Raw genomic sequence first — 24,971 nt, forward strand, 5'->3', positions numbered from 1 at the left:
ACTGTAAATACGAAAGATATTTAGGTGTTCCCATTTATGTGGGACATCCTGTATATATATATCTCCCTGTATCCTTTCACCTAAATATTACTTTTTATATTCAAATTTCCCCCCCATCGTTATGAATCGAACATATGGTATAGTAGCGTTATCATAACCAAGTTCGCGTTGTCACGCAACAAGTGAAGGAGGAGTAAAATGTTGGTACCATTGTTTCCAACTATTTACCACGTGTAACCACGCAACCTATGCGTTTACAGGAAGGCTGCCACGAATCAATTGTGGTTGTGATCATTACTTAACCTAACATGATTTAAGCTACCGGTCGTAGTATTTCACAGATTCAGAATTGACAATATAATTCATTTTCAAGTGCAGTAGACAATTTATCAATTAAAAGTGATACCTACAATCAAAATGAATCGATACATAGCTATTTGTACTTTATTAGTTTGTGCAATTTCCAGAGTTTCTTGTGAAACCTGCCAAAAACCCGAAGTTGTTGCATCTGCATATGTCACAGAAGATGCTACAATTTTAACAAACGTTGCATTTACGACACAATTTGTGCTTAAATGTAGCAATGGCGTGAAAGGTATTACGTTATATGCAGAAGTTGAAGGAAAATCATTACCGGCTGCTAGGTTAAGCTCCGATAATAAGTATCAGGTATGAACTACATTTGAAAACTTATGTTAACTGAACTGATTAAATTGAAGGTCTCACATAAATATAAATAATGTATACACAAAGTTTTTGTTGACTCAATCATAATAGGATAATATTAATTTTTATAGGTTTCTTGGACAGAAGATGTGAAAAAAGCACGTTCTGGTGATTATAGAATAAACTTATATGATGAAGAAAGATATGCAGCTATACGCAAAGCTATCAGAAATGGGGAAGACCCAAGCACTGTGAAACCTTTAGTCGTTGTAGTACTCAATAATCCAGGAGTTTACTTGGGACCATGGGTTAATTCAGAACTCCTTGCTGCTTTATTAGCAGCCTTAGTCACTTATTCTGCCTTTTCAGCTAAGTTCAAGCTGTTAGCCTAAATACTTTCACGATATAATTCTTAAAATAAATTATTATAAAAATTAAATCTAAGGAATTATTAATGTAGTAATGTAGTTACATTATTATGATTTATTGTCAGTTAAATATCCTTTTAAATACACTTTTATAATATAATAATGTTTTATTTGATGTATTTTATTTAATATATTAATTGAACCCTAAAGTTTTAATTAACTGCTCTCCAAAAAGATTTTAGTTCAATAGAATATAAATTATAGTAAAGTTTGATACAATTGGAACTTTATTAATTTATAGGCAATGGTTAGATGAGAAAGTTAAAATATTTCTGGTGCAGGTGGATTACCGAAAAGATATTCCCAAGATGGTGGATATATAACATTAATACCAATATCAGAATTAGTTTCTAATATATTTAACCATTGATCCAAACCTTTCACTAACATCAGTGCATCAGAAACGTTGTCTCCTTCAGAACAATAGCAAAAGAGAACGGTACAAGGAACATCTGATGATTTGAGGTAATTGTAAAGTCCATTTGCAAATCCTCCCCCGGGAATGTAATTGTTTTCTGCAGACTCTACTAAGGTATTCCTTACATGCTCCTTCCAGTGAAGTGATTCAATATTATTTAATAATGAATTATCTGAAGAAAGATACCTCAACCTTGAATCTGACCTGTCTGATTGTTCGTAATCATAACTACTAGTTAAAATGATTATCTATAAAAGAAATTATTTCTTAGTGTAAAAAATATAAGGAAGTATAACATTAGGTGTCTATTGAAATACTGCATACCTTGCTAAATTTCTTTAGTTGAATAAATTGTACTAGTTCTTCATAAAAATCAGTTGAATTCCCAACATAGGGAGATCTTAATTGTAGAAGAATTATTTTACATGTAGCTCCTAGATAAAAATCAGCAGCAGTACACAGAGAATTACACTGTTTGTTGTATGGATCATGACCGATAATTGGAAGGAACAATGAACTCCACATTGATCCAATTTTCTGTAGATTTAAACTTGAGATCAATAGATCAATAGATAATTGTCCAACATTTCCAACTGCCACAGAGGGAAGTATTAAGGTGTAATCTTCAAGATCAATTTCTTCTGGTATTTTTATCATTTCTGTATAATAAGTAGAAAATAAATGCCTATATTATTTATTATATGTATCAAGTTGATTTATACAAACCTATGACGTAAAAGTATATGCTATTTTAAAACAATATTTAAACGAAATAAACGTTTCAGTAAAAACTTTGTTGCAAATAAGTATACGAATTTGAAAATTGCAAGTCACTGAAACAAAATGTTTATTAAATATTGGTTTACATATAGTTTTGGTTATACGCTTGAATTCTGCACTTCAATTGTATGTAAATTGAAGTATCTACACTACCATCGAAAAATAAAATCTCTATAGCTATTTAATATGTATATGAACGTAATAGAAATTCATATGTGTATTGAAACTTACGAAATTTTTAGTAACTACACTGAGGCAAAGAGTAGGGACACAACAAGAGGCGACACTCCGAAAGAAAAACACTTTTAGAGAGAAACGAAATAATATAACCAATTTAAAGGTCCATTCGGTAAGGATCGATAAACTTCGTCAATGCTCGTTGAACGGCGCTAAAAATATTTATATTTTATAGTACAAGGTGTTTTAAAAATGTTGTACTTCCTTGAAAGGGCAGGTTCATGAGGTGATTTCAAGTAACTCCTTCTTTTTCGAAAATTTTCTGCGCGGCTTAATTAAGGAGTTATTAACGAAAACCACGGACCAATCAGAGCGCGGCTACAGTGGACAGATCCCAGCTTGACCAATGTCAATGCCACGTTGATTGTCAGTGGGACCTCTCGTCGGGCCGGAATTCGTCCACTATAGTCGCGCTCGTTTTTCATGTTTCCGTGTTTTTTGTTAATAAGCATTTAACAAAGCTGTGCACAGCATTTTCGCGAAGGAAAAAGTTACTTCAAATGAACTCAGGAATCACCCCTTTTAAGGAAGTATAAAATTTTTGGGACACCCTGTATATTTATATTATTAGTTATAAACAGATTTAATTGTAAAAAATAATAGTTCAATATTTGTATAGTATAACAGTTTGAATGGATAAGAAAATTCTTCCCAAGTCCTATTCTATGTCTTAAGAGGCTAAAATTATAAATATATTGTTATATTGTAATATGTTTTCAATGTAAGCTACAATAATTTATTTGTAACATATTTGTTTGTAATTTATCTGTCATAACATGTATTATGATATTTATAAGATATATTTTCTACACTTGTCATTTCTTTTTCACCTTTTCAAACTTGTAAAATTGATGTAAATACATAAAAAATTAATATTAATAAATATTACATTTAGATATTGACACGAAATAAGAATATTAAATCCAGTTGATTTAAATTTCCTGTGTGCCTAAAGGACAGTAGAACGAAAGGTACCGCCTCTTATACCATGTATGGTCTACGTACCGCCCAGAGTGTCACCTCTTGTTGTATCCCTACTCTTTGGTTTAACCAAGTTTAACTAGTTAAATTAAAGTTGGCACTTCTGCTTTGTAATTTTCAGTTCCCTGCCAATTTTATGAATTTTAATAAAAAATTAATTTGTCAACAAAATGTTGATGGAGGAAATTTAATTCTAACTTGTAATATAATGAAATTAAATCATGGGAGTTGTCACTCGTAACGTTAATCAATTTTCGTAAAACTAAATCAGTTATTATTACTATTCTAAATTGGAGTGAATACTCTTCTTATTTTATAATAAACTTATTATGAAATATTATTAATTCCTAGATATATTATATTTACTAATGATCTGAAATTTAGTTAAAGATTCATTGATCTTGCTAGATTTTAATTGGTGAAGGACAATCGGTATTGAAGCATAACTTGTTACCGATTGCGCACCGCGGCGGCATGTGACGTCACGCATCACCGCCCCGCGATGCCTTTCGGGAAATAGCGTCGCCATCTTGAGTGGCATGGCCCAGCTAGACAGTGCGCCCTGAGCAAAGACATGCGATTTATCGCGAAAACATTGAACGTTCCGAGAATCACGGATTCCTGTGAATCATAGCAGATCCTTGGTGCTTCGCACCTTCATCGAAATGGAGGCGGTTAAGGCATTTAACGCGGAGGTGAGCTCACTCTTACCCTCGATTCTTCTTCTGGCCCGCCGACTCTCCCTCTTTCTCCTTTTTTCTCTCGTTTCTCCTCTTCTCGTTTTCCTTTACGATCTTTCCATTTGGGAGTCGTAAGCAACACGTATGTGAGATATACTCCTGTAGGAAATGCTCCTCTCAACGTTCTTTAGTGATCGTGATATTAGGATTCGAGTGATTCTGTGCTCGACGAATGCTTTGGTTTCTAGTCCCTATGCAAGAGAGGGGGAGAAACTATCTCTATACACAGGCAAGAGGGAGAGCAGTGAACGAGAACCTTTATTGTGATTTAGAGTGTTTTTGTGATATATTATGCGATAGATATTATTATTAATCGAGATTTATATTGTTGCTAATATGGTGGAAAGAAACAAATATGTTAGTATCTGTGTGTTTAAAGGAAGGTGATAACAGGGGGGAGGGACAAGAATGAAGAGTATAAGGGGTAGTAAAAACTTATATAGTTAGTGTGGCTTATATTAATAATATTATTGTTTATATATGCTATTATATTTCAATGTATAAAAACTAAATTACATAATTCATAGTTTTAAGAAATTATTTACTTTGTCATTCTTTTCAATTTTCTGTTTATAAGTTGACGTTTACGATTTGAGTGAATGGAATCGCAAATTAATTTTAACCCCTTAACCTACAATGTCGAGTGAGATTCCTGGTAGGAAATTTGGGCCAAACATAAACAATATAAATTAAGTCCGTGGTTTAATTTTCATAATAATACTGTAAAGCTTATGCGATTGGCACAAGTTCTAGTGCACAGTCAAACAGCTAAATAGCTGAATGCGTGATTGACCTTGCTGTTGATTATGGCACGCGCTGTCAGGGCCTAAATTGTAGGATAAGAGGTTAATAATAAAAAGTTAATGTTTCAGCTTTCAGCTCTTTACGATGTCAAACCACCAATTTCTAAGGCTAAGATGAACTCTTTAACTAGGGGCGCAATAAAGGCAATCAAATTCTATAAGCATGTTGTGCAAAGTGTTGAGAAATTCATTCAAAAAGTATATTATTTAAATATTTATATTATTAGTTTTTTATGCATATAGAAATCATTTAACAGTTTATTTATATGTTACAGTGTAAGCCAGAGTACAAAGTGCCTGGACTGTACGTTATAGATTCAATTGTACGTCAGTCTAGACATCAATTTGGAGTAGAGAAAGATGTTTTTGCTCCACGTTTTGCTAAGAATATGCAAACCACCTTCTTGAATCTTCTGAAATGTCCTCAAGAAGACAAGAGTAAGGTGATTAGAGTTTTAAATCTTTGGCAGAAGAATGCAGTTTTCCCATCTGAGGTTATACAGCCTTTATTTGACCTTGCGGACCCAAATCATCCAATCCACAAAGAGCAAGCAGTTAATGCAAATGGTAAAAGAATTTTACTTCTACAGAGAACTGGTATAATAATATCAGAAGAACGAAAATTTATGTTCAATAAGACTTTAAATAAAACTGAATTTCCTGTTACGATTTTACAGGCACATTGAATACTTCTTCGACAAATAATACAAGCAATACGGGTACTGCTGTTAAAACACCCCCCTTAACTGCAAAGAATGCAGTAAAAGATCAGAAGCTGTTCTCTTCTGCAAAGACTATTGATCCTGTTTGGCTTGCACAAACGAAAATGGAAACAGCAAATATAGTTAATGCTAATAAACTCTTGGTATGTAAGCTTTTTCTTTCAATATTCGTTCATTAAACTTTATTATTTCATTTTACTAAATCATTGATTTCAATTCTTTTTAGGGCCAGTCAAACGCAGGTCAAATGGATGCTTCTTTCCTTGATCAACTGCAACATTTACAACAATTACTGTTGAAGAAACAAGAAGCATCAAACGAACAAAAAACTTCCGTGAAATTTGATAAAAAGCTGCTAGATTTTGATTATGGCGAAGAAGAAGATGATGACGTTGTCGTTGCCAATTCACCAGTGGCAACGACAGCATCAAATGCTGGCCAACACAACGTTCCTACAGGAAATAGTTTAGAAAGTCTTGGATTTCTCCTAACAAATCCAGAGGTATATATTCAAAGAACTCTAAACAATAAGTTTTACATATTATAGAAAATATTACAGTTTTGTCTGGAGAAACGGCAGAGAACCGAGAGTTTATAGGTCCCATAAAGTTGTCGGCCGAGCAGCGATACCTTTTGTTGAAAAAGGATAGAATATGACATACTCTCTCGTTCTGGCACTAAGCGTATTAAAAGAGTGATTTCAACAGAAGTAGAGGGAATAAAAATTTCCTATTCTCGAAGCAAACATTGGTGTCTTTTCTTGAGATAGAACTGTGTAGGGAAAACATTTTTTATTTGCGATTATAATCAAATAAATTAATTGTCTAATATGTAATAGGTTTTGAGACAGCTTCAGACGTTGCAACAAACAATGCAAGGAAATGCTTCTTCATCACAACATGAAATGGAAGAAAAGATGAGAAAACTGCAACAAATGAAGCAGCAGGAGGAAGAGTTTGATAAACACCTAGCTCAAACCGTTCCTGTAAGTTAATATGAAAGATAACATTTTATATTGTATACATACATATTTGCTTAATTAATATTACACTTATATTAAATAAATTTGATTATTTCTTTAGAATCTACCATTTGCGTCGGAATGCGAATTAAAACCGTCGGACGTCCTAAAACCAAATCAACAAAACACATACACATCAAATGTAAGTAGCGGAGTCATACAAGATATGAGTCAACCGCCACCTGGTTATCCACCGGCTCTACCGTATGCCTCTCAACCTTTGTCAAATATTAGGCAAATTAATCAACAGGGCCATCAGAATCAAAAAAGTCCGCTTCTCGATGAACGACAAGACACACAAGATTATTCAGGGTAATATGTTTAACTTTACGCTTTGATTTAAAATTAAAGTAATTTTGATACAAACTTAATTGCAAGTTCTGCAGTTCGTGAAGTTCATTTTATTTTTAATTGTTTTCATAATTTGATCGTGTAATTCAATCGAATATAAAAATTAATTGTTAATAACTTTTAATTACAGAAATGGTGCAAGACGAGATAGTAGCAGCGTAGAAATTGTAAATTGTGATAGTGCAAGATCACAAAGTAGATCACCTGATCGATATAGGCATCACAGTCGATCTAGATCACCACGACATAGGGACAGAGATAGAGACAGGGATAGAGATCGAGATCGAGACAGAGATAGAAAATCCCGATCCAGAAGCAGGTCTAGAAGAAGGAGGTAATTGTAATATTCAATTTCATTAAGAAATTTACACTTATTTTTTACTTTGTTATGAAATGTTACGTTGCAGGTCTCGCTCGAGGGATAGAGGACGTGACAGAAAACGTGATGATAGTCGAGAAAAAATGACTGAGGAAGAGCGAGAAAAAGAAAGAGAAAGGCGTAAACGAGGCCTGCCACCAATTGTGAGAGATAAATTAAGCGGTAGTTTTCATATTATTATATTTATTGATTATATTCGTGATTAAAAGAATAACGAATTATACTTCTATTGAAGCCAACATTGAATATAGTATTCTTGAATTCATAGCTTAAAATTTCTTACAGTTTGCAGTACAACGCTTTGGGTAGGACATTTATCAAAACTGGTGCATCAAGAAGAGCTTTCAGACACTTTTGGAGAATTTGGTGATATTGTCAGCATAGATTTAATTTCACCCAGAGGTTGTGCTTTTATATGTATGAATAGAAGACAGGATGCATATAGAGCTCTTACTAAGCTTAAAAATCACAAAATGCAGGGAAAAGCAATCACTGTAAGTTGTACAACACATAACGAATTTCATGTTGAAACTGTGTAAGAAAATGTACTTTTAGAGTAATAGAAATTTCTATTCGTTTTAGTTAGCCTGGGCACCCGGGAAAGGTGTAAAGGGAAAAGAATGGAAAGATTATTGGGAAGTTGAATTGGGAGTTAGTTATATTCCTTGGAATAAGCTAATTAATGTTACTGATCAGGATTTAGAATTACTTGAGGAAGGTGGAATGATTGATGAGGATACTCTACCGCCTAATTTGAAAGGTAAATAAAGTTATTTATTTTTATAATATATATTGTTTTATAAATTTAATTACGTTCTGTAACTGTTATTTAATACGATTCACAGGTAAACTAAAGCATTCCGGAACAAATGCAGACATACTTCAGCAGCAATTGCAATTACAGCAACAAGCTTTGGTTGCAGCTGCTGCGATGCCAAGTTTAGCTGATGGTATTGTGAATGTAATGCAACCTGCAACTACCACTCAGCAACAACAGTCTCAACAGAGTCAACAGCAAGGTCAACAACAGCAAGTGATCGATACAAGTCAACCACCTCCGATTAGACCTCCTACATCAGCTGCACTTCTGCCACCACCAAATACCCAGCTACAAATGATGCCACCTGCTTTCACAATGCCTGGAGTCCCTCGTAATTAATATTTTTTTATATCGTATTTTATTTTTCCGGGTGGATTGAAATGTTAAATTGTTATTCTTATTGGTTAGGTATGCTCGGGCCAATGGGATTACCAATGGCGCATAGTCTGATGCCGAACGTTCCGATAGGTGTACCGCCACCAAATATGCAAAGTTTGTTAGGGCCGCCAGGAATGATGCAAACTATGCTTACACCACAAGTTAATTCACCGTTTGGAGCCGGTGTAGGAGTTGGTTTATTGACGCAAATACCTCTGCCAGCACCTGCCGCACCTTCTGATAAACCCAACTCTACTGGTGCGTATGGTTCAATTGAAATCAATCTTATCTCGTAGTATTATAATATCAGAAACAATAAAATAAAACAAAGGGAGTCGTAAAATAAAAATAAAAATTTCGTAATATTTCCAGGTATGCCACATAATGTTCCTCCAATTGGAGTTCCGCCACCAACTACGGAAACGGGAATGCCAAATCTGCCAATGTTACGTCAGCCTTACGGTGTAGGGCCTTCTGCTCCTTTACAAATGCAACTACCTCAACAACAACATTCTGCGGATGATATGGATGTAGAAATGGAAGACGCGATGCCTCAAAGTTCAAATGGGGCTAAGAATAAGGGCAACTTAACCGATCAGTTATCACAAAACGATGACAGATCAGACGGTGACCAACAATCAGAGGTAAGCGTTTTACTAATGAACTATGTATGGCTTCTTATGTATTTAAAAGTGGACTGACATATTTATTATAATTCCAGACAGCTTTCATATTTTGAATGAAAATGTATTATAATAAATTATATAAATCTAATTTAAATTTAGCAACAGCATCGGGATTACAAAGAAAGGGACAGGGAACGAGAAAACAGAGATAGAAGAGATAGAGAAACACATTTATCTCATAGAGATAGAGACAACAATGATTCCAGAATGGATCGTGGAAGGGAAAGGGGTAGAGGAAGAGATCGGGGACGTGACCGTAGGAGAGATATCAGAGACAGAGATAGGGACGACAGAAGAGAAAGGGAGAACAGAGAAAATCGCGAAGGCAATCCACAAAATCAAAGCCTTCAAGTACTAATTCTTTTAATCTAGAATATTATGTTGGAATAGTGATAATAGTAAAAATCAGATACATTTCCATTAACAAAATGTTTGATTTCAGGAAAATGATTCGACTCCGAAAAAGGACGCTAAACCGAGCTTAGCTGATCGTCTGCGTCAACTGGCTGACGGTACTCTTCCTCTAGAAGATCGAGTCGACCGAATACTTCCTCGGAACCGGCAGGATCGAGATAGATCGGATAGGAGCTTCGATGACACACGAACAGCACGCGGGGAACCGCTTTCATCATTAATGGATTTACCGAAATTCGGTTTACCTCAGGAAAGAAGTGATTTCCCTGCTCGACAGCCAGATTTTCGGAATCCTCAAGATCCAAGAGATTTTCAACAACAAAGGGACCGACAGAATTTTGGACGGGGGCCCAGAGGATCACAAATGCATGAAGAATTTATGGACGCCCCGAGGATACAGGGTGGTATGTTCCAAGAGGAATTCGATAATAGAATACATGGCCAGCAAAGAATAGAAGAATTTGGACGACTGGGACCACCCAGAGAACAGAGGTGAATTCACAGTTATGAACATATGAGAGCGTTACCATTATCAGTACTTTAACGTATCATTTTTTTTTTTTAAAGAAAGACATTATGAAACTATTTTATAATTTAAACTTTTCACTTTGCATTGAATACTTTATGTAGTCGATTGTGCATACTATAGTACATGAAATATGTGTTTCAAAAATTTGCGACGAATAATTGACGTTTATTTAACATCAAATATTCATATACATATAAATAATTTAAACTAAATTAATCAATGATTATTCTTGTCCTTCAAAGGGAGGAATTTGACAGGTCTGAAGTGCGAGGAAGAAGACCGCTCGACGATCGGGATCGATTTGACTATGAAATTAGGCGAGATGGATTCGATCCACGGCTTCAGGACGGTTTTGATCCAAGAGGACATCTCGATCGCGGTGATTTTGAACCCAGAAGACGAGAATTTTTTGGAATTGAACCCATGTTTGGAATGCCACCTATTATGGGACCCAGAGGGCCTAGACCTGGGCATCCTGATGGGTTTGGACCTCGTCCAGCTCCTTTAGGTGCTCGTGGTCCTGGTAAGAATGCTCTTTGTATTCGCTAAGTAAAATATATTATGTTACTTTTAAAACTTATATATTATAATGATTTCTTAATTTTTATAATGTAATAGCAATTTCATATTCTGATGACGTTGAATTATTATATTCACTTTTTAATTCACATTTAATCATCGTTTTATCGACGTAATATTACATAGTAACTTTATGCAATAATTATTTATTTTTACATATTGGTCAATTAGCGTTTCTGAAAGACATCAAGTTTTTTTGTCTATAAAGTTGTTTTTGAAGATATAATGTTTTTGGAGTATTAAAATGTAAAATTTATTTCGTAAGTAACAATTAGACTGCGGATCTTTATGAAAAATAAAAATTATCCACGCAAATTGTACGAAATAGAAGTTAAATAAAAATACATTTCCTCTTTTAATAATTTTAATAAGTCAAGAATAATTTAACAATGTCATTCAATTCTTCTAATGTCTTTGCAAGTTTATATTTCATCCATCCATTTTCGTCATAAATACAAAACCCACAGTCTAGTAATAATCAAAATGTTCAAAAGAGAAACGTAACTGTTCAATATTACGATCATTTAGAAGTTTCATTTTATGAAATACATAATTTAAGCAAAGGAAAGATAAATAAAATGTGACTGAACGTTTCTTTTTCTAGGACCTTTAATGTTCCATCCGAGAGGGCTAGGACCTCGTCCTCTTCGCCCTGGTATGAGACCTTTTGGTCCACGTGGTCCACCGTTCGATCCCCGTGAGCCAGATGCTTTTTTCAGACCTCCTTTCGATGACATTCGCCCCCATGTGAGACCACCATTTGGACCTATGGGTCCTCCATCCATTCTTCCTCCAGAGTCTGCTGCTCCATGGAGGAATCAAGAACATCCTCCTGGCTCATGGCCTTCTGACTCTGAAAACCACTCGCAAAGAGACAAAAAAGGTGGTAAACATCCAAATAACCAAAACATGGAAAGGGACAGTCGGAACAACAGGGGACGCAAGTCTAGGTGGGCCAACGTGAGTCCATCCGGTGAAGAAACGGAGGATTCCAAGGAACAGGAACCATCTTCCGTTACTGTTGATGTGAAAGAAGAACCTGCCAAGGAAGAGGAAGCTATTGTGAAACCTGAAGAACAAAAAACTGAAAAAATGGAAGTGATCCCTAGTGAAAAGAAGGAGGATTTGGAACAAACAACAGTTGAGACAAAACAAGAAGAAGGCATTGAAACGAAGAAGGAGGAAGAGGACCGCAGGGATTCTTAGACCAAAGTAAAGAGCGATTTTTCTCTTTAAGATTTTTTCTTACTCTGTGGAGTGGTGTGAAGGGGGACTCATTATATTGAGCCGAATTAGGTCGGAACGAAATAACTTCTTTGGAAAATGAAACGCTAGATATTAGACTAATCATTATATTTGATTAATGGTATTATTGTCAAATTAATCATATGTATATATGTGTGTGTGTGTATACATATATATACATATACATATATATGTTAATTTCATATATTGGCCATGAAATGATGATGAAGATACTTCTATAAAAAGTGAAGGGATGGAAGGGATTATAGCAAAAGTAATTGAGGAGACCTAAACCTCACTTAAAATTAATAATTTTAAGAGTCATAGTATTACAAATTAAATGAACAAAAAAATGTTGTATTAAAATTGAATTTTATATCATTATATGGCGTGTAAAATGAAGGTAGTAGGAAGAATTTCAATGCTTGATGAAAAGCAAATTTTCCCAATAAGTCAGCGTTTCCAATTTCAAAGAAATCAATTTTTTAATCGGCTGCACGTGTGAGGTGCTGTGATTTGGAAACACAGGACCTATGAACCGTGGACACACCAAGTGGCGACTTATTTATTAAATTGTAAATACTTTTGTATTTTCGTAGTAAACAATTATACAGTGCTTCATGTTTGAACGCGTAAATTCAATCATTTCTTCAGCTATTCATGTTACATTATAGTTTACACGGAATTTCCTTTGTGTCAAATGAGAAAAAGTAATGGCGGACTGAAATACTTACAAGTCAATACTTGCAAAGATCTCAAATTTGCCTATAAATTTCTAAATGCAACTATTTATTTTTATTAAACTAATTTTTAGCTCGTTGAATTCATCTCGGAACGCACAATATATAAACATATGTAGTTTCATTTGGAAAGAGAGTAGGTAACCTTGAAATCTAGTAAACATCAATGGAGAAATAAATCAAATTCATTTTCAACTTTTCTCTCCAAGATGATATAACTTGTACATAAATATCTTTTTTCATTTTGTATGGCCAAAGAAATAATTGATTGTACACATTCAAACCGTACCTACTGTATAGATAGATGAATCTTAAAAGTAGGATCTTGATTAACCGTATATCTTACAAACTTCTAGTATTTTCATATGGACATTTTTGTTGATTGAACTCCACATTCAATACAAGTCCTATAATGGAGATTTTACATATGTGTATATATGTGGATTTAATAGTATATATTAAATTTAATTTTTAACTGCATCTTAAAATATGTTTTACTAATAATTAATTACACATTTACAAGTGATTTGAACTTTATCAAGAATAATGTTACATTTATCAGAATTGAACGTTCGATCAACAGAGACAGTCAGAAATAAAATATGTGAGCGCTAATTCGGATAATCAAGATTCTACCACCGCAAATATTTAAATAGATAGAGAGAGAGATTATATATATATATATATATGTATATATAAATATATATGTATATATATAAATATGTGTAATTATATATATATAAATATATATATATATGTATGTATGAGATTGAATGTAAACTACAAAGAATGGAAGAGAATGAATGAGTGAGAGAGAGAAAATGGTTAAGAGAGGGTATGATTGAGAGAGAGAGAGAGAGAGAAGGAGCGAGAGAAAGTGAAATAGTGAGCGAGAGTATATAGAGCGCCCTTGTTCGGCGTAGCTCAATCAAACGAACGAAAAATAAATATTTTCTATATAACATCTTTTTTCATAAGCAGAATCATAGCCTTTCATTCCGCTTGGCTCCCGGAATTGTATTACGTTCTTTTTTTTACTTTTAAGAGAACTCCTGGCATTGGATACTTCAGATTAAATAATTAACTGAAATGCACCCAATCATAAAAGACATTTTGAAATTCTGTTTAAATAACTTTGTCTGGGAGTCTTCGTAGGAAAATTTGAATTATTCACTAACACTGCTCATAGATAACAAATTTAATTTATTTTGTTTAGTTTTACTTACTTTTGTTTGTATTAAAACGAAAATTCTTGACTGAATAGGGAAAAAGGTTCCAGAAAAAAGTTGCGTAGTTCAAATAAGGAGGTGTAGTGGACCTTATAATGTTACGAAATTGTTCTTAATTATGTTATTTGCATAATAATATCTTTACGCGTAATTTGTTGTTTCATAATGAAATCAAGGCCGAATTGGAATATTTATTCGTAATGTTTATCGCAGTTAGAGGGTGTGCATTAATATTATTCTTAAAGTGCAAAAAAAGCGCAAAATAAAATTTCTATTCTTCAAGCGCAGTAGTAGAGTTCTGGTGCAGTGGTGTATACTTCATCCTATACTTTCTGTATATTCGAAATTTAATTTGAATTTAATTTTGAACATTATCATCGGATTTTATTTGTGTTCTAACTATGCATTTTTTATCTGGAAAATTTTTCCTCCGAATATCGAGTTATATTGAGATCAACATTTTATTGGTGCAAACTGTGTAGTCCGATTTACACGTTCAATTAAGAGACACGGAGGTGTTCATTATCAAGAAAGAAAAAAAAGATACGTTGTGAACGATATTCGGAATGGAATGAAATCTTTTCAGAGCAGCTTTGGATACTTGTTCAGTACTCGTACTCGTGTGTTCACATGCGTGAGTCTCTCTCTCTGTCGCCACACGACGATGGAACACCAGCCACCAGGTCGCTTGCGCTCAAACAGAGTGACAAGTGCAAGGTACTGTTGTGTTTATAACTCATTATATTTATATACTGAATGCTATATTTCTTTCTGGACGAACTACAACGAAACCATCCTGAAATGCATTGATTCGTTGTTGTTATTACTATTATTATTATTATTATTATTATTATTATTATTATTATTATTATTATTACTACTATTATTATTATCGTTCATGTTGTTAGTTGGTGTTGTACAAACGATTTGCACATCATAACGAGACAAATCGTCTGAAATAATATAATTTCTAATTTTTTAACTGTTCACTTCATCAACCGTGCTTCAGTGAATCATTAGATTTTAACTAAATTTAGTTGACTTAGATTTGTTCCTAATTGAATTTGTCTTGCTAATTGGAAAATTAATTCGATTTTAAGCAGTAACAATATTAGTATTCCCTATACATTTAACGTATAGAGTTTAATATTACGAATTGTTATATGAAATAATAACAATTTGTACATTTTATTCGTAATTATTGTGCAATAATTGACAGTAGAAGCGATGATTGCACATAGGATAATTATTTTTTAATGAGTAAAAATCAATTGTCGAGTACAAGAAAAAAAGGTTTTATTCCGTTAATCGATTATGTGTAATTAATGGTTAGTTCCGCTAGTATAATTAATAAAGTTTTTGATAGATCTTTTAAAAATTTGAATCTGGTTTAATTATCGCTACTACTTGTAACTTAATTTCTCAGAGTAATGATTTTCAAACGATTATGAAATTTGGCTGAAAAATCGAAGTTTCTTATGGCAACAGATTTGTCTCAGCAGAAGTTCGTCCAGAATGCAATAATATTTTTTTACCAAATATTATACATTTCCTTTGAAGATACAACAAAAGAAGTTAGAAAAACATAACAGGAAGTAGTATAAAGAGCCCGTGCACCACTCCGGAACAGAGTTTAAGAAAAAAAGAGTTCCATTTTTTTTCAATTTTAAGGAAATAGTTTAACGAGCAAAAATAAGTAGAAAGACGCACTATTAATTCATTTACATAAACAATCTGTTGTTTATGTGATGTTTCGTTTACTAATTTATATACAAGTGACGAACAATAACAGGATCGACAAATTGAAAAACCACCGAAAATCATTTTTTATCAATCTATATGTCATAGATTGCAAATCAGTTATCCTTTTTATTCTTTTATCTAATCAATATACTTGTCCTAATTGTCATTGAATTAAATATCAAATTAATTCCAATGTGATTATTATTGTTTCATTGTTTATTTTCAAATCCGTTTTTTCGAATTGAGTGACGTGTGTGTATTTTATAGCCTGTTATTGGCGTCGATTTGATCGCTGGTAAAACTTGATACGCTCATGCGCAGAAGTTCGTGGTCAATACCGGAATTAAGATTGTCGCATATACATATAGGATGATTTGTGTAGTGCGTTACAGAATTTTCAAAAAATGTTGAATATATATAGCGATAGGTTCACGAGCAAAAAGAATCCAACACCTACGTGAGAAAGCTTGCAAGCACGATACAATTTACAATATTTGAACCTATAAAGATGTCGAATGCTATGAGAGGCTGAAGCATCCTGAGTTCAACTTCTCGAGTTGGCATGGATAATAACTGCACTTTGCCTTAACAAAGAACTATATCGAACTGACATCGCCAGATATTAATGAAATTTTGGAAGAAAGTAGTTCTTACAATAATGTTCGACATATATTTCTGGCATCAGCTATCGTTCATATTAAGGAGGTAAAAACAGCCCCCAAAGGTTGAGGGTGAGAACCATATATGACCGTATACGTTAAACTAGTAGGACTAGAGTGACTGTTTAAATGGCAAAGTTAAATGTACTTTTTAGTAAACAATTCAGCTACATACAACGAGTTCAGATATCTCTGTTTTTCTTTTTAAATATACTAAAAAATAGCACTTTTGTGTTAATTTTTTCACTCGAATGTTGATCCATACTTCTGAATATTTGTGCGTGAGAAACACATATTCAAATACGAAGTACGGATATATCGAAATTCTTATTTTTGCATTATAATTGCAAAAAAATTGATTATGATTTGACGTTTTCTAGAAATTGTATTATAAAATTGATATTGAATATTAATAAAAATATTTACAAAAATTAAATATTCAATCATCGAATGTTAAAATGCACAACGCATATGAGCTATGATCATTATTTACACTACTCTTCTCGTATTCTGTTAAAGTATGTTCGACCTAGGAAATATTGTATTTCTATTTATTTTCTTTGTATTATATTTTCAATAATAGCTTACTGTAACACCGCGAATATTAATGTAACCAATATCATAAACAGATGTTTACTGTCTGAAATTGTTTGAAAGTACATACGTACTCGCTGGAAAAGTCCAACTTACGAAAAATGCGAATAAAATTCAACTATAATAACATTTCTTATAATGCAAAAATCACAAATTCGATTTATTCGTATTTTCTATCGACCAGAACTATTTAGCAATAACTAAAGGAAGAGTAATGTAATAATGCATAATGATCATAGTCTACATCTTGGTCATGTCATGAATCGCCATTTTTATAGTCACTGTCGATTTTGTGCATTCTGTGATCAAATATTAGGATGTATCATGTCATAATTATTCAAAATATCGTCAACTTTTCTGTTTGTTTAATTATATTCGTATTTAATCTTTCATAACCGGTAACAAAAATATGTATCAAATATTTTTACATTGTTCGCAAAATTTCGTTAAGACCGTCGATGTCAGTTTAATATGTTCGCTTACGAGAGCGTCCTGAATTATCCTAGCAGGCATTATGTCGGGGTAAATGACGTTAGAGCAGGCATGTCCACGGAAGAAAACATATGAGCTATAGCTAAATGTTAATTGTTAGCTGCTAACGTCTATCTCCTGAATGGTGATGATACGCGTAGTGTGGAAAATTTATCCGATGAGGCATAAGGCATAAGGATACGATCGCCAACTCCATACGAGAGGCAGAAACAGAAAAAGATAGCTCTAATTGAAGAACTGAACCCACCGTGCTACCAGCTGGACATGCCTGCTCTACACGGCTAAAAATATCTCACCTGGAAAGAATGCGACACTGATTGACTGTTAGGCGCACACAATTTTGTTATTGGCTAAAATGATAATGTTAACCAATCGAATTATGAGCAGCGAACAGTAATATGCACAGTAATGTCTCCATACAGGGTGGTCCAATAATTTTGACCACCTTAAATATTTCCACAATTCATAATAATATGAAAAAAGGATATATACAAAAGTTGCATGGCATAGAGAGGGAAATGTTATGATGCAAAACATATTTTATGTGGATGATGGTATTTTGAAGATTTTAAGGTCACCTTGATTACTTTAAATGGAACGACCTGCCTTTTGTATCGCAAATCGATGAATATCAAATTCTGCGTAAAAATGTGTTGACCTTCATATGTTCTAAATCTAACCGTTGAGATATTACCGAAATAATTTTCCATATGCACTCACCATATTCAAAGTGAGGGACATCCGTTTGAACACCTACTAGAGGTACATCTGTACCTTCCTGGTAGTAGATAGAGGAAAGTTGTCGAATATGCTGTCTATTATTTTTTAATTAATCATAGATTCTACATAAATACAAGACAATTTTGCATTTATTGCTTTTAAATTGTGTATTAGATAGTACCGTGATGTATTTCCATGAATCTTTCCATTAGTTTCTTATGTATTGTTAAATTACCAATACTCTGCGATCCCTCCATATTAGGATCAGGGTGTCCCTAATATAGAGGGGAAAGTGCTTTCGGCTTGGTATAATGTTTTAGAATGATAAAATTCTGAATAAGATTTTTTTTATTTGAATTGTTCTTTTATTCCTCTTTATTTGAAAATTTGTATTTTAAATTTAATTTGACAGCATTTATAAGGCATCCAATTTTAAGTAATTAAACATTGAATAACAATGTTTATAAGTCAACAAATTTCTTTATTTGCACTAATTGTCGGAAGCACGATCGGGACCGTGACCATATATCCGAACATGACTACACGGTGCCCAAAAATGTTGTACTTCCTTGAGAGGGGTAATTTCTGAGGTCATTTGAAGTAACTTTTTTCTATGCGAAAATGTTATCAACGAAAAACATAGACCAATCAGAGCTAGGCTACAGCGGACATTAACGTTGACATTAGCTGAGCCGGAAGCCGTCGGCTGTAACTGCGCTCTAATTTACCAGTGATTTTCGTTAATAACACCTTAACAAAGCCGCGGAGAACATTTTCGCAAAGGAAAAAGTTACTCCAAATGACCTTGGGAATCGCCCCTTTCAAGGAAGTACAACATTTTTGGGACACCCCGTATATTTCTAGAGGTAGAAAACGCGCCGCAGGAGATTAGCCAGTTCTGACAAATGTTAGACCTAAAACGCGCCAATGACTGAGACATTACTGTATTTAGTGTCGGATCATCAAGCTGGAGGTTCATGTGTCCACAAAAAGCTCGACCCTCGTGAAGCCCATCGCTACTGAATTCTATCGGTCTCCTTTAGGTTGTATCTTTTGCTTTGACTTTATTTTTTCCGAAATCCTTGGGTGAACTCGACTATCACCCGACGATCACAAATTCTGATGGACTGGAGTGGTTTGAAAAAGCTTCGAACTTTTCAAGCTTTCCGAAAATATCGACACTAACTGTATCTTGCTCTCTCGTTCTCTTCGTGTGTAAAGTGCTGCGAGTAGACCTACATCCTCGTGTCTGTTCTCGATCATCCTAGGTTTCGAAAAAGTTGATCAATAATCTTCCTTCCGTGCATCCCGTAAGACCTAACGTCGGATAATAATTAAGCACGTAATTAATCAAGCACGAATGAAAATTCAGACTTTTATTTTTTTATTATACTTCGAAACTATCGATATTTATCCAATTAAAATAAGTGAATAAGTCGAAAATTGACATTGTTTGAAAGTGTTACGAACACGATCGCTTGTTACCGGCAGCTACATATAAAGTCAGACACTTCAGTCGACTCGATTAAATGACAAAGTTTATAAACTTTCCAATAATGCTGTTCTACAAGAAATGGTAACGCAATTTAATGAAATAATTTTTATACAAAATATTCGATCATTATTAGACTACGGATGTTTATGCAAAATAAAAATTGTCTGCACTACTGGTACAGCACAGAAGCTACATAGACATTTATTTCTTTTTTTAATCATTGTAATCATATGAAAATGGTACAACCGCATTTTCAAATTCTTTAAATATTTTTTGTTTTCCATTTGATCTAGTTATTTTTATGAAGAGTACATAAAGATATCTGCTGTCTGATCATCATACATATAAGGTATCTCTTCTTAATTTAACCACGTAATTATCGCCTAAACTATACAAAGTGTCCCAAAAATATTGTACTTCCTTGACAGGGGTGATTCTGGAGGTCATTTGAAGAAACTTTTTCGTTTGTGAGAATGTTCTCCGCGGCTGTCTTAAGGAGTAATCAACGAAAAACACAGACCAATCAGAGCGCGGCTACAGCGGACGGATTCCGGCTCGGCCAATGCCAAAGCCAGGCTCAGTGCGGGTCGCTGTAATCGAGTTCTGATTTGTCTGTGTTTTTCAATAATAACTCCTTAACGAAGCCGCGGAGAACATATTCGCAAAGAAAAAAGTTACTTCAAATGACCTCAGGAATCACCCATTTCAAGAAAGTACAACATTTTTGGGACACACTGTATACTGTGTATAATTGAAATTATTATAATTTAATTATTATTGCGAAACTCCACAATCACGTTCGCGTTTGAACTTGTATATACCAAGTAAATTTCAGTAATTCGCATATAACGGATTCATGCAAACACTATTAAAAGCACATACAATTGACATTTTTATTTATTCGTGGTTACTTTGATTGCCTGCGATTTTAGAGGCTGCAGGAAAACTAAGATATTAATAAATTCATACGCATTCGAGTGTTGGGAGTCGTTTGAATTCTATCACAGGTTTGCAAACTTTATATCGTTCGAACACCGCGCTGGTTTCAACTTATTCGAACGGCTTGAAGTTATATACTATTCTTACCAAGAATTAAGAAGCGGTTATCTTTTATTTATTGATTTTGTATGCTTGCCTTAATGCTTCCAATTCTTTTACTACGTCGAGGGTATAACATAAATTGTTGTCATCAAATCAAAGATAAAACGAAGTTATCAAAAATCAAAGATTTGAAAATTTATTTCGGTTGAAGTCTGAAGGAGATTAGTTTGCTAAGATTTCATGATAACACAATATAGCCACGAACTAGTGAAAGAGATTAAATAAAATCCAAGAAAACGATCACTTAATCATTCTCGAAGAGAGTAATATCCGAATAATTAAAAATATTTTGCACAAATTCAAAGACCTGATTGTGCAAACATCGCAATTTTTATATAAATAATATATTATCCATAAGTAAGTGTTTGTGTTTAAAGACAACGTGGACCTATCACTAAATATAGAATCAGCATTCGTCTTGTTTTCTTTGTATATTTTAAGGCTATTTTACAGAATATTGTCGAATTACTTTCAAAGGGTGAAAGTAATAAACGTATCGTATGTTGAAGCGTATCGTGTGTGTAGAAAAACAGTTTTTACGTTATCGGTTCAACCGTTTGAAAACGAGTATCGTTCACTTGAAGTATGTTTTTCGCGTGTTGTATAGTTAATGAAATATATACAATAGCAGAGTTGTAAAGCGGGGTGGCAAACGGACCAACAATTGAATTAAAAGCCACTGATAAATATAAATATTTAAAATGATGCACATGCAGTATAACTATTCGAACATCTGATAAATAATTCGTTGTATGAATACGTTAAAACACTGTGGAATAACATTTTGCTTATTGGTACTTTCGTTTGTATTTCTCAAATAAGTATGACTTTGAATGAAAATATATTTGAATTTTTGCTTGTGTAGTTGAAAAAATACTAATTTTACATGATCGAGTAAAATATAGTATATATTATGTATACATTTTGTTCACATAATCATTAACAGTTCTCATTTAACGATATTTATTAAATGTTCGAAATTATATGTTGAAAACCTATTTCATTATTCAAAAATCAATGTACATCATTTTGAATATTGAATAAAGTAGATTGGAATTCACAGTATGTTAGTTTTGATATCATTTGCCCCGTTTGATAATCTTCAAGTGAATATTGTTTTATTTCCTTAACTGTGCAAACAACAGAAAAAATGCCTGTAAAAGTATTATACTAAACAATGAGAGAAACAATGATTAGTTCTAATATAGTGTTATATTTGCTATATAAAAATTTATCGCTACACAATTCTGAGGAAATAGTCTGCAATATTTTATATAACCCAACCGAAATATATGGTAACGTTGAATGATCAGGCATTCTTGTATCTAGCATCGAAACATCGAATATTTTAACATTATATGATTGAAGTATATCTAAAAAATAAGGATTACTGCCGACGGTTAAATAATTGCCGATATTTTTTATGGCCATTGTCTACCACCTTTATGCATTACAAACGTATTAAAGTTACGTATCATTATAATAATATCACGCGGTTAGATAGCAACGATTTTCTGTTAAAATTTATTGCCGTTTTAAGAATAGAGATGAAAAATATCATGTGGTCTTTGTAAAAAATTACAGTAAATAATATGAATACTTGTACGGTATAACGCATTGTAAACTATTCAAGCGTAGATGCTTAACTAATTTTTATGATAACTATCTAAAACATCATTTGGCAGTCTTAAATTGGTAAATTCATTTACCAATTAAAACTAAAAATTGTATCAAACACATTTTATGTATTTGAATTGATTATATAAGTAAAAAGAATCACTGCTAAATTTTAATTACACTCTTAAAAAATTAATCATTGAGCCATTGAAATTTAGTTTTTGAGTTCCCTTGCCCTCAAAAATCCAAACTAACATTCACAGTTCGCATACTGTTTATTTGGAGAACAATTGTAATATCTTGAAGATAAATAAATATTCGCAAATTGTTAAGAGAAATATTTGTTTAGATAATCAGTGTAATGAAGAAACCATTTTAAACGGTGAAAAATAACATCAAATTTACTTTCTTATAAAGCCTCATATCTTTTTGTTCTTTAAATTTTCTGTCGAGGTATTCGAAAGAAACGAATTTGAACAAACCTTTACCGGTAACACGTAACTCTAAAGCTAAACATGTGTATTTTTATCTGTTTCAGGCACTTTACGTCTTGGAACGATGCACGGATCTATTGCGAGATTTTTCCTCATTTCTGTGTATTTATTGTAAACATGAGCATTTTAATAAAATTGAGATATGAATATATACTACAATTTGGTAATCGTATAAGGAAAATTTAAATCTTCACACTTTTATTTACATCACAAATATTTATTTTTTATACATTTTCTTTATTATAATATTTGTAAATAATAGGACGGTCGTAATGTACAACCTCCCTCTGAAACATTCTAGGACATTGTCACCACATGAGGGGAAGGCGTACGAATTGAGGGGAAAAAAGTTACCCTCTCTTTGCCAGTACCGGAATATGCACGACAGAGACGACACGCGTCACGTGACCGGGCCGCAGCAGAATTAAGAGTTTAAATTAGAGTGGGGGAACAAGTCTCGATGTGGCGAAACTGCCCGTCGCTGCCCTGGAACAGTGTCGCTAAATCAAGACTTGTTCCCTCACTCTAATTTCTCCTTCTACCTTGCTATTCGCCACGCTTCTGCTGCGGTCACGTGACGCGTTTCGTCTTGTCGTGCACGTGACTAATCCGGTAATTTCAGAGAGAAGAAACTGTATTCCCCTCGATTTGCCCAGTCTGGCGACACTGGTGGGAAGCCACACGTTCATTATACTACATCGTTGTCCCGTATCGATAAATGGAAATGTTCGGGGCCTATTTATCCCGTACTGCCATTAGTGCAGGGGCGGATTTATGCTTCCGCCGTCTAGGGGCTACCTCAGCTTTCCTTGAACAACCAGCTCCCTCTTTTTTTTCGTGGGAAAATGCTTTTCGCATGCCCCGGCTCCCTGGGGGAAGCCGGGGTTATGTGGGACTACCCTTGAGGAAAATCCCCAGAGGCTACCCACTAAAAACCCACGCCCACCTAAGCTAAAGGGGAGGTGCCTGGATCACGCGAGTACTCAACAGTACACCTTCCAGCTAACATCATACCCCGGGGGAGGGGGTTAGCCTCCCCCATAGCCTACACTGTAAGACCCCGGGCGGAGGGACCCGCCCGGTGTCCCCATCCCTGGAGCCTTCGGATTGGGCTGCCCGAGTCCCAACTCGGTCCACCCACAGCTCCCGGAGTCTTCGTGCCCCGCTCGGAGCCAGTGTCCCGAGGGAACCAGCCCCGGCCGAGGCAAGAAGACGCCGCCACCGGAAGGAATTGCCGTCGGAGGCGCGATCCGGCACGCCCCGACCCTTCCTTACTCAAAACCCCCCACGAATCTCCCTCCCCTAGGGGAGGGGCGGACCGACACCCCCCCCCCCCATACCGGGAAATTAACCCGTGGGGTGTCGTCCTATCACGAGGGGAGCTATGCTCGCCTCAGAACCAACTCCCTCCAGCTTGGGGAGCAGCTGTTTACTGTGCTCTGAGGGAATTGCAGCGGAGAGGTCCGCAGTAGGTGATGGTTGTTGTTGTTCGGGGGTGACACTGGGTTTTCCGTGCGGTGCGCGTGTGATTTCGCGGTGCGCGCGCGGAGTAGTTTACTGCGAAAGCCGGCGAATTTTTGCTCGAGGTGTCAGGTGTAGACCTGTGTGCCCTCGACGATCTTTATAGCCCGAGCGCGGACCTCGTGTGCTTGTTCGCGAATCTTCGGCATTCGCCGATTGGTCCGAGCTCGGATTGGCGCGCGGCTGGTTCGCGATCGCGGACTCACAACGAGACGTAATATGTGTCTCGTTGCAAATTTTAAAATACATACACTACAAACACACACTAAATATTCTTTAAAAATTTAAACATTAGAGATGGAAGAATGTGCTCCTTCTTATTTGGAATTATAATCTATAGATTGTGAATATTAATATAAAAACAATTTTATAAAATGGAACTTAGACAA

General features: G+C 34.5%; 3 protein-coding genes across 9 annotated transcripts; 2 read left to right on the forward strand and 1 right to left on the reverse strand.

Annotated features, from left to right (window-relative positions):
- The first annotated feature begins 275 nt into the window (after positions 1-275).
- Tapdelta (Translocon-associated protein delta) lies at positions 276-1,197 on the forward strand. The gene is made up of 2 exons (XM_076805178.1): positions 276-669; positions 798-1,197. The coding sequence occupies exons 1-2, from the start codon at positions 418-420 to the stop codon at positions 1,056-1,058; spliced, it is 513 nt and encodes a 170-aa protein (XP_076661293.1). The 5' UTR covers positions 276-417; the 3' UTR covers positions 1,059-1,197.
- LOC143365211 (proteasome assembly chaperone 2) lies at positions 1,135-2,675 on the reverse strand. Of its 2 annotated transcripts, XM_076805168.1 has the most exons (4): positions 2,524-2,657; positions 2,239-2,345; positions 1,837-2,171; positions 1,135-1,760 (listed from the first exon to the last, which is right to left on the reverse strand). In XM_076805168.1, the coding sequence occupies exons 3-4, from the start codon at positions 2,167-2,169 to the stop codon at positions 1,356-1,358; spliced, it is 738 nt and encodes a 245-aa protein (XP_076661283.1). In that variant the 5' UTR covers positions 2,170-2,171; positions 2,239-2,345; positions 2,524-2,657; the 3' UTR covers positions 1,135-1,355. The 2 variants fall into 2 exon arrangements, with proteins under 2 accessions (XP_076661283.1, XP_076661284.1); XM_076805169.1 differs by lacking the exon at positions 2,239-2,345 and having other exon boundaries at positions 2,524-2,675.
- A 1,390-nt stretch (positions 2,676-4,065) lies between these two features.
- Isha (Insulator su(Hw) mRNA adaptor) lies at positions 4,066-23,240 on the forward strand. 6 transcript variants are annotated; one of them, XM_076805134.1, is made up of 19 exons: positions 4,066-4,205; positions 5,123-5,251; positions 5,329-5,620; positions 5,731-5,918; positions 6,002-6,277; positions 6,614-6,760; positions 6,858-7,108; positions 7,278-7,481; positions 7,555-7,688; positions 7,812-8,020; positions 8,109-8,286; positions 8,372-8,677; positions 8,755-8,982; positions 9,097-9,368; positions 9,510-9,761; positions 9,853-10,316; positions 10,596-10,876; positions 11,537-12,144; positions 23,106-23,240. In XM_076805134.1, the coding sequence occupies exons 1-18, from the start codon at positions 4,176-4,178 to the stop codon at positions 12,136-12,138; spliced, it is 4,443 nt and encodes a 1,480-aa protein (XP_076661249.1). In that variant the 5' UTR covers positions 4,066-4,175; the 3' UTR covers positions 12,139-12,144; positions 23,106-23,240. The 6 variants fall into 6 exon arrangements, with proteins under 6 accessions (XP_076661249.1, XP_076661251.1, XP_076661253.1 ...); XM_076805136.1 differs by lacking the exon at positions 23,106-23,240 and adding an exon at positions 14,733-18,434; XM_076805138.1 differs by lacking the exon at positions 23,106-23,240 and having other exon boundaries at positions 6,858-6,938; positions 7,047-7,108; positions 11,537-12,806.
- The last annotated feature ends 1,731 nt before the right edge of the window (positions 23,241-24,971 follow it).

The sequence above is a fragment of the Halictus rubicundus genome, chromosome 2 (genome assembly GCF_050948215.1).
Source record: "Halictus rubicundus isolate RS-2024b chromosome 2, iyHalRubi1_principal, whole genome shotgun sequence".
NCBI classification, from domain to species: Eukaryota; Metazoa; Arthropoda; class Insecta; order Hymenoptera; family Halictidae; genus Halictus; species Halictus rubicundus.

Bases quoted from the DNA above. Each gene is read 5' to 3' on its own strand.
- LOC143365211 (XM_076805169.1), bottom strand. From the start codon at position 2,169: ATGATAAAAATACCAGAAGAAATTGATCTTGAAGATTACACCTTAATA. The intron at 1,761-1,836 runs GTATGCAGTATT...TTTCTTTTATAG, and splicing joins AACTAAAGAAATTTAGCAAG to ATAATCATTTTAACTAGTAG.
- Tapdelta (XM_076805178.1), top strand. From the start codon at position 418: ATGAATCGATACATAGCTATTTGTACTTTATTAGTTTGTGCAATTTCC. The intron at 670-797 runs GTATGAACTACA...TAATTTTTATAG, and splicing joins GCTCCGATAATAAGTATCAG to GTTTCTTGGACAGAAGATGT.
- Isha (XM_076805134.1), top strand. From the start codon at position 4,176: ATGGAGGCGGTTAAGGCATTTAACGCGGAG. The intron at 6,761-6,857 runs GTAAGTTAATAT...TTATTTCTTTAG, and splicing joins ACCTAGCTCAAACCGTTCCT to AATCTACCATTTGCGTCGGA. The intron at 10,317-10,595 runs GTGAATTCACAG...TGTCCTTCAAAG, and splicing joins GGACCACCCAGAGAACAGAG to GGAGGAATTTGACAGGTCTG.